The sequence below is a fragment of the Spinacia oleracea genome, chromosome 3 (genome assembly GCF_020520425.1).
Source record: "Spinacia oleracea cultivar Varoflay chromosome 3, BTI_SOV_V1, whole genome shotgun sequence".
NCBI lineage: Eukaryota > Viridiplantae > Streptophyta > Magnoliopsida > Caryophyllales > Amaranthaceae > Spinacia > Spinacia oleracea.
In genome coordinates, this window is record NC_079489.1 from 141273619 (window position 1) to 141282641 (window position 9023).

At 35.7% G+C, this 9023-nt stretch overlaps 1 protein-coding gene and 1 long non-coding RNA gene across 2 annotated transcripts; one reads left to right on the forward strand and one right to left on the reverse strand.

Annotated features, from left to right (window-relative positions):
- The first annotated feature begins 694 nt into the window (after positions 1-694).
- On the forward strand, positions 695-2592 carry LOC130469447 (uncharacterized). The gene is made up of 2 exons (XR_008929993.1): positions 695-1410; positions 1619-2592. It is a non-coding gene; the product is annotated as an uncharacterized lncRNA (long non-coding RNA).
- A 121-nt stretch (positions 2593-2713) lies between these two features.
- Positions 2714-3306, reverse strand: LOC110779516 (ethylene-responsive transcription factor ERF109-like). The gene is made up of 2 exons (XM_056839728.1): positions 3176-3306; positions 2714-3143 (listed from the first exon to the last, which is right to left on the reverse strand). Exons 1-2 carry the CDS (start codon positions 3304-3306, stop codon positions 2714-2716), a joined length of 561 nt encoding a protein of 186 aa, XP_056695706.1.
- Positions 3307-9023: the final 5717 nt, after the last annotated feature.

Genomic DNA, 9023 nt, shown 5'->3' on the forward strand with positions numbered 1-9023 from the left:
GGGAAGGAGTACATTTTAAACATTTTGAGCTAACTTTTATTATGATGTACAATATTTTTTGTACACCATTTTTTAATAAGAATTTGTGGAAAAAATATTGAAATTAAGAGATGACGGAGTTGTCTGGCCGTTGACACGAAAATATAAAAAAATTGTAACAACTACAAATTTTTTGGAATTGGAAATTCCCTTGGAACATGAGAATTTAAATACCTAACATTTTAAGGGGTTAAGTAGTTACCTTTATACATTATTAGTGATATTAAAAGAATAAGTTTTATTAAAATAAAAAAAAATTATTACTAAAAAAACAATAACTTTCACCTACCAGAGTATTCCCTCCGTCCCTTAGTACTCGCCCCGCTTCCTTATAAAGTTGTCTCTTTATATTCACCCCGTTTCTTTAAATGACATATTTTTACTAATATTATACTCCGTATCATTTCTCTCACTTAACCATAGACTCACCTATATTCATACTTCCTAAAAAAGACATTAAGAAATTATCCCCTCTCTCACACCCTCAAAAAAAGTTTGGCATATTTTCCACCAATTATATTAGAAAAAACACCCAACTATCAACTAATACCTAATAAATTAATAAGTCAATTAAATTGCCTAAAACTATGAACCGGTCAAAACGGGCAAGTATTAAGGGACGGATGGAGTAAATTTAAAACATTTTGAGCTACGGAGTAACTTTTATTATGATGTATAATATTTATTGTACACCACATTTGAATAGAGTTATGAACTATCATCACACGAAGACTTTCTCTCTCTAGTTTTTCCTCTCAAAGAAGGAAACCCACAAAAACCCTAAACCTAGCAGCCACCTTAGCTGGCTCGCTGGTGGCCACGGCTCGCTAATCGGCCGCCAGCGAGCCTGCTACCCTATTGTATTAGCAGTGTAGCATCGCGTTTCTGGCGGGGAAGAAGAAGACGGAGCCAAGCTTGGTCAAAAGAGAAGCTTATACATCCTCTTAGTGTGCTTCTTCTCACTGGATCCGGTAATTTTTAATTCGGAGTCGTTTTAATAGGTGGTTCATCGCTTTGTGTGGTGGTTATCTCAACGTTTTAGCGGGTGGAGATCGATCAAATCTGATCCGGGATTCAAGTTGGCTTCTAATCTCAGATCTATTTCGTACGCCGCTATCGAAAAATCGTCGGTAAAGGTAAAGTACGGCCTAGGGTTTCTTAAATTAGGAGCTTTTCTCGGCTTTTGGATTTGGTTTTGAGGGATCCCGACCTTTCAAATCGAAGCTACTCTTGTTGCCGTCGTCTTGTGGTATCGGACTATCGGAGATACACCGATCTTGACGATAAAGGCGTGGAGGGGAATCAAATCGGAGTTATCTTGGTCGCCGTTGTCTTGCAGTGTCGGAAATACACCGATCTTGACAATAAAAGGTGAAAACTGGGTTAGGGTTCTGCTTTTGATTTTTTAGTTGTTGGGTTTTTCCTCGTTTTTGACTTCCTGCTTTGTTGAGTTAATTAGTGTTTTAGTTGTTTGTTTTGGTTTAGTTGTCAATTGATGTGGTTTAGTAAGTATTATCTTATTTTGAATGTCTAGACCACAAGTTGTTAAGTTGGTTTCCTTGATGGATCATTTTGCCAGGATGTTGGTGTGGCCTATGTGGGTGGTGGTGGTTTTGTTTCTCTTTGATTTGGTGTGTTGGTACCCATATGAGGTTGTTGTTGTTGTTATTATGCTGGGGTTTTCAAATATGTTGGGTGTAATTGGAGGTTCTATGTGGGATTTTTCAAATACGATGTTTGAAGTAGTCATGTTGGGTTTAATGAATAGGTGTAAAGAGGTTATAAAATTTGATGTTCCTTCTTCCTCTTAAGTTTGGAGTGTGGATTTTGGAGGAGGCGTCATGAGTATTGGCAAGGAATATCCAATTGTCTTTGGCAGTGGTCTTGGAAGATTTAGTTTGAGAATAGGAGGTGTGTGTGGAAGGGGGTTTTGTGGTTCATGGGTTTGGATTGTAGTTTGGTCATTGAGATTGACTTCAGTTAATTCTCATTTTAGGTTAGCGGTGAGAGTGTTTCTCAACGCTTTCAAAAATGTCTATTTAAACGCTGCTCCCCATTTTTTGGGGATTCATAGCATGCTTACCGAGTCCTTTAACCTTTTAAGGATTCATAATGCTTGTGTGATTATCACAAGCTCTTTGCAACCAATCTGTGGCGTTACTACTCTTCCTCTTCTTTATGTTGTTTTTGAGTTCCACAAATATTCCAAGGGGTCTCTCTATGTTTACCTTCCCAACTTACTCTACTATAAGAAGATCACCAGCAACAAGGGCTTTGGCACGCTCAACACTGTTGGACGTTGTAAACAAAGTGGTGTCGACAATCATGAGTTCACCAAAGAAGAGAGTGCTTCCCTTTCGGCCTTTAGTAGTTTCTTTTTAGGTTGTTATGTAAGTGTTTTGTATGTTCCTGGTAGATTTTTTTTCTCGGTAACTTGTAGTTTGTAATAGTGTGTAAACTCTTTAATTTTCCAAATTAAGCCTATGTCTAAAAAAACAAAAAAAAAACATTTGAATAAGAATTTATGAAAAAATTATGGAAATTTAGTGATGGCGGAGTTGTCCAGCCGTTGACAAAAAAAAATATATAAAAAATTGTAACAACTACAAAATTTATGGAATTGGAAATTCCCTGCGGAACATGAGAATTTAAATACCTAACCAAACAAGCACTACTAGTCGGGTGTTTTGAATGGAAGGGTATTGTCGATCATGTCGTTCACCCAATGCTCAAGTTCGTCGCCATCAGTTATTTGAACGAAACCACTAGTCTCCTCCGGCTCTAGATTTCTATGATGATGATGATCTTTGACTTCTTTATTAATCTTTTGATGTTGTTGTTGCCACCCTTCAAGTTGTGGGAGGTAATCAGAGAGGGAGAAATTAAGCTTGGCACGCGAACCTCGAAATCGAACGGCAGCTCGATCGTACTCCCTGGCAGCATCCTCGGCGGTGTTGAAAGTTCCGAGCCACACTCGGACCGCCCTGTGTGGGTCCCTTATCTCCGCCGCCCACTTCCCCCACGGCCTTTGCCGTACTCCCCTGTATCCCTTTTTATTGTACTTCCTCTTCACTCTGTTTCCATTGCCGCCACCACTACTACTACTGGCATTCGTATTTCCAGAATTTGGCGGGACCCATCATCAGGTGATATCTGTTGTTCTCCTCCATCTCCACCTGAAATCACGTGCTTCAAAGCTGATACCATGATACTCATCTCTTTCTCTGGACTCAAGAGTTGCGAATTTTTTTGTACTATTTCTTCCATTTTATTCCCCCTTTTTTTTTGGTGAAAAGGAAATTTTGAATGAATTCATCAGTTGGCTGCGCATATATATGTAGTAGACTAGTAGATAGTGAAAAATAAGGTCAACGCGGCTGACACGGTGCAATTAAACGTACAAGCTTAAGAAAAGCCACTATGAAATGAAAAGGACTGCACTTATATACTTTTCTTTTTTTGTTTTTTTATTGGTTCTAATATGAGGAGTTTATTCGGGATACGCCTTCGACGAGTAGATTAATCTCTCGCGGGAATGTAAAAAGTATACTCCCTCCGTATTTATTTAAGAAATACACTTGGCCGGGCACGGGTATTAAGAAGAATAATTGAATGAAATAAAATAATGAAGCAAGTGGGGTTGGGTAGATATTTTAATAAGTAAACAAGTGGGGACCATGTCATTTTGGTGCGGTGGGAGGTGGGGTGAGTTTATGAAATTATTTGTTTAATAGGATGGTGGGTCATAGGGTAAATTAGATGTATTATTTAATTAGATGGTAGGGTTGATAAGTTACTAAAAATGGCAAGTGTATCTCTTAAATAAATACGGCCGGAAAAGACAAGTGTATCCATTAAATAAATACGGAGGGAGTACAAGTTAATATTTAGAAAACGAAAATGATAAAGGTCGCAACATGCGACCTTTAAGCCGTGTCACAATGATGACATGACATGTTTATGTGTCATGATTTAAATTGGAAATTAAAATATTTAACTTATATAACTTATTATATAAGTTACAAAAATAGGTAGGAAAATCTTAATATTCTAATTTTTTTTCTTCTTTATGTCGACAACCTTATTTACATATTTTCATAGTAAAAATATTATATTTTTAGTAAAAATATTTTGATGACGCATAGCCTACGTGGCGCTTATATGTGCCAATTAAATTGCGACACATAAGATTGCGACAACTAAAAATTGTCGCAACTTGTGACCTTTATCATCATCCTTTAGAATATATATATATATATATATATATATATATATATATATATATATATATATATATATATATATATATATATATATATATATATTAAGACCTTTAGATCCAACACTAATATGTTTTTTTTAGTATAACTCGTCAAAATAAACAAAGTATAATAGGTGAATAGTGAAAAAAAATAAAAGTTTACAACTAAAAAGAAACGTAAAAATTACAAATGTACTCTCACATAAAATACACTCGGTCCCACCATTTTTGTCTACTCTAAATTTCACTCGAACAATTCTTATTAAAACACTTTAGGTATATGAGACAAATAATTAGAGACGGGTAGTAGTACGGTCAAAATAGAAAAAATAGAGTACTTTAACTGCTTTTATTTTACGGTTTTTTCATGAAATACCCCTGAGGTTTCACGAAATTCACCAAATACCCCTGCGTGTTTCAAAATACATAGTATACCCCTATTTTTTTCCAATTGTTCACCAAATACCCCTATTACAAATTTCCGTTAGTTCTCCGTTAAGTCATGTTTATAATTCATTAAATGCACCAATTTATAAACTTTAAGCACAATATACACCTATTTTTAAACTTATTTGCAGCAAATACCCAAATTGCTTTTAAATTTTGTATTATACAAGAAATTCCCACATTAGAAAGATACAAGCTGCAGGAATTTGAAAACCCAATTACGTACTTGAGAAGCTCCAAGAAGACAACAAAAAATACAACAAATTAAGAGGAGGTGGCTTGGTTCAATAAAATGATTATGAGCTAAATGATTATGAATCGCTTTAGTCATCTTAGACAGCCATGCCAATGCTTCTTTAATATCATTGCGCTTTGACAAAGCAGATATGAGAATTCATGTAAATGATTTTATCTGCTTGCAGACCTTGTTCATTACCCTCCTCAAGCAGTTCATAAGCTTCCCCAAATCTTCCCGGCCTTCTTGCAGAGGCCACTTATAATCGCATTGTAGGTATAAATATTAGGAGTCAACAACCTTCTCTCATCATTAAATTCATCAAACTATATGCTCTTTCAAAATTCCCCTGCTTTACAAAATTTCCTGCCCATCAATGAGGGTTGTATAGGTGTCAATATTAGCAACAGAGCTACCATTTGAATTCCGTATACCCATGAGCCTAACCTACTCAATTCAGCGATTCTAACTTCCAAATCATCATCGAGTAGTACCACATTCGAGCATATATTCTGGTGTTTAATCGATGGCTCAACAAGGTACAAGATATGCATCGATCCGCCTCTTTGTCGAGAGTGAATCAGATACAACAATCGCAGGTGCAACGGCAGAAACACCAACAACAACAATTGCAACAAGGAAATCCGCAACAATAGCAACAATAACAATTGTTAAGACAACAAGCACAAGCTGCCTTATATGGGAAAATGAATTTTGGTGGGTCAATGTTAAATCAACAATTAAGGCAGTAACAATTTTAATCTCAGCAACATCAATTGCAATTACAGCAGCTACAACAACAACAACAATTACAATCCCAGCAGCAGCAGCAACAAGTCAACAACAACCATCACTTGAACAACTTGTGGCGACTAACAAATCCGACACCCGAATCTTCACAATTGGTTTCTGAAAGAACACTACTTGAACATTATTATTTGCACCCAATTTCCCAACCCAACCCACAAAATTCCCACCCAATTTCCCAACCCAATTTCCCAACCCAACCCGATAACACCGCCAATAATCACCACCTTCAGGTTCTATTCCTTCCACGTCTCATCCCCAAAACATTCCCACATATCCCATCATTCCCACTAAATTCATCTTTCCCAAACATATATGGATGTGTAGTCAAGAAATCAAACCAAATATGAAGCGGTCCAAGCTTTTATTGGGCATGTATTCATAGATTAACATCCTTTCTCCAAGCTTGTTTCTTTTTGAGAAATAACTGGTAGCTTGGGCGTAACCGAAGAAGTCGAACCCTAGGCTGAGGTTGGCGACGGTAGCGGGGGAAAAGGTGGTGACGGAGGTGAGGGGTGGTGTTGGTTCAATGGTGAGGGTTGGGTGGGTTGAGTGAGAGGAGAGAGAAAGTTTGCAGAAGAATGGGATCTAAGGGTAGGAATTGCGCTAAAAAATACATAAGGGCAAAAACGTAAAGTCATGGTAACGGAGGACTAACGTCCGTTAAGTCTAAGTGTATTTTATGAACAGTACGGAAAAATAGGGGTATACTATGTATTTTGAAACACGCAGGTGTATTTGGTGTATTTCGTTAAACCTAAGGGGCATTTCATGAAAAAACCGTTTATTTTATTTTAGCGATTTTTCACGGTTTACTCCTTTACTTCCGAAGAAAGTACTGTGTTTTCGTATTCTCCGAGTTCATCTCGATCAAACTTCCAACATACTCTCATCAAATCAATATTTTTGTTACCCAAAGAAATAAGTGGTGCCTAAGTCACGATACTTTTTGGTATGTTATAAGGGTTAGATATAATAGTCTTCACTTTGTTATGTGGGAGTTTTCTCCCACATGAAAGGAATATGAATCTTTGCATATCTTTAAATATATCCATGTGCTTCACGTATTAAATATGTTTTGGCTTGAGTCATTGGGCCAAGAGAGGCATTGGGCTTGTTTGCTAGTATTGGGTTAATAATATGGCTATATATTATTAATCAAGACTTAGCACGTGGCACGCGTACAGCTTATTTAAGGATCTAATTAACAATTAATCTTTTGCGGTTATTAAATATTTTAATTAACGTGGCACGCGCACAACTTATTTAAGAATCTAATTAATCTTTTTGCGGTTATTAAATATTTTAATTAATTAAATATTAATTAATTATTTAATTAAATAGGATAATATCAGAGGCGGTTATTTTTGTAACTGCCATATTATTTTCCTATTTAACCTAAGGCAGAAGGTTAATGTTAATTACGTTTTTCATTCATATTTCAGATAAACACATGTTCATGAGAATGGATGATCTTGCTGTAATCCGTTCATTTGATTAGGGAATCCTGGGGGTAGATTAGCTTTGAATCCCATTAGCAATATAGTGGGGGCTAATATTATCCTAAGGACATAGATTAACTCGTCCTAATCTAGTTTCTGTATTTCGTTTTTCATAACTCAAAGTTTAGTATTAAAAAATAAGTTTTCCGATTCTTTTTACTTGCAACATTTTGCTTTTTATGATGACCAATGCATTTCTTGAACATTAATTTATTTAATTACACATTAGTAAATTGTAAAAATTATTAAAAAAAACTAATTTTCGCAAAATATACATTAAGACAAATTTAACAAGATCTCACATGAATATATTTTTCTTACGTGAAAATAGTGAATAATGCAAAAAATAAAATATTGTAACTATTTTGAAACGGATAAAGTACAAAATAGGTAGAGTTCTCTACCATACCAAATTAATCTAAAATACGTATACCATTACATTACGTACCACTAGATTAATATAACGGACTTAAAAAACATTTTCAAAAATAAAAGTGTGTCAGGTTAAAACCAGTATTAAAAAAAAAACTTTTACAAGAAAAGCAAAGGTTTTGCCACTTGGGATAACAGACAAATGGCAGCTACAGTAATTATCAAGAGTGGAGGAGCGTAAGACCCACCCTCGTCATGTCGTTGTATTAGCTATTTGCTGACGTCATAGTGTGAATATTCATTTATTTATGTTTTGGAAGAATGGATGTCATTTTGGTTGTCATCCAAGTATATCCAGTTAAGAACAAGCTATACTTATGGGCGGTTGACTGATGCCATAAAAGGTAAGGAGTATACTTTTCTTTTTATGGAAGGCTTTGACTCTTGTTTTAGAATAAAAGGTGTACTTTGGATATTTACTTTGGTGTTTAGGGTCAACCGTCCAATCCTAAAACTTTTACTTTACTTTTAGGCAAATTTGTCAAAAATAATCATTTCTTCGTTTCGTAATAGATGTATCATTTTTTTTTCACGTATCCCAACATGTTTCTTTGAACATTAATATCTCTAATTGCGTGTAAATAAAAATTATAAAAAATTGATATTTAGAATCCTCGCATTGATGTGAATTTAACAAGATCTCGCTTAACTATGTTTGTTTTTACATAATGTGAAAAAATAATTATCAAAGTTAGTTAATAAATAGTGTCTAAAAGAGAAACGATGCATCTATTGTGGAACAGAGGAAGTCTTTGATAACCCATTTTTTGCGAGAAACAACCTTTAAAAAAATTGCGAAAAAGAACCTTAAACTAAAGAAAAAACTTGCGAGGGACAACGTTTTTGTCTTTTCCAGCGTTAACTACTCATTTCCGTCATTGACTTCTGCGGTTTTGCTAACTGTTGTGGGATCATTTGTGGTGATGACGTGTCACGTTTTCCTCGGAGGTATCAAGTATGCGCTGGCACGATCTTCCTGCAACCTGCAAAACAAGAACATTCTCATAGGAATATTCCCTCCGATGCCTAAGTAAGTATTGGCTAGAGAGAGAAGTAATGCGTAGAGAGAAGGCAGAGCAAAGATAGTTTAAGATAGGTGGGAATAAATTAAATGTCCCCTTTTACCTTGGGATCTGAGCTATTTATAGGACTAGGGTTTTAGGAACGATTCCTAAAAACCCTAGCTGCAGGATTTGCTGACCTCAGGGAGAGGGACATGTGTCCTCTAGAGGATGTTTCTAGGCCTTAGTGTATCTTTTTATGTTGGTACTGCTATAGATAGCTTTGGGCCACTACGACA

Coding starts and splice junctions, on each gene's coding strand:
- LOC110779516 (XM_056839728.1), bottom strand. CDS start 3,306: ATGGAAGAAATAGTACAAAAAAATTCGCAACTCTTGAGTCCAGAGAAA. Junction 3,144..3,175: donor CAGATATCACCTGATGATGG/GTCCCGCCAAAT, acceptor TACGAATGCCAG/TAGTAGTAGTGGTGGCGGCA.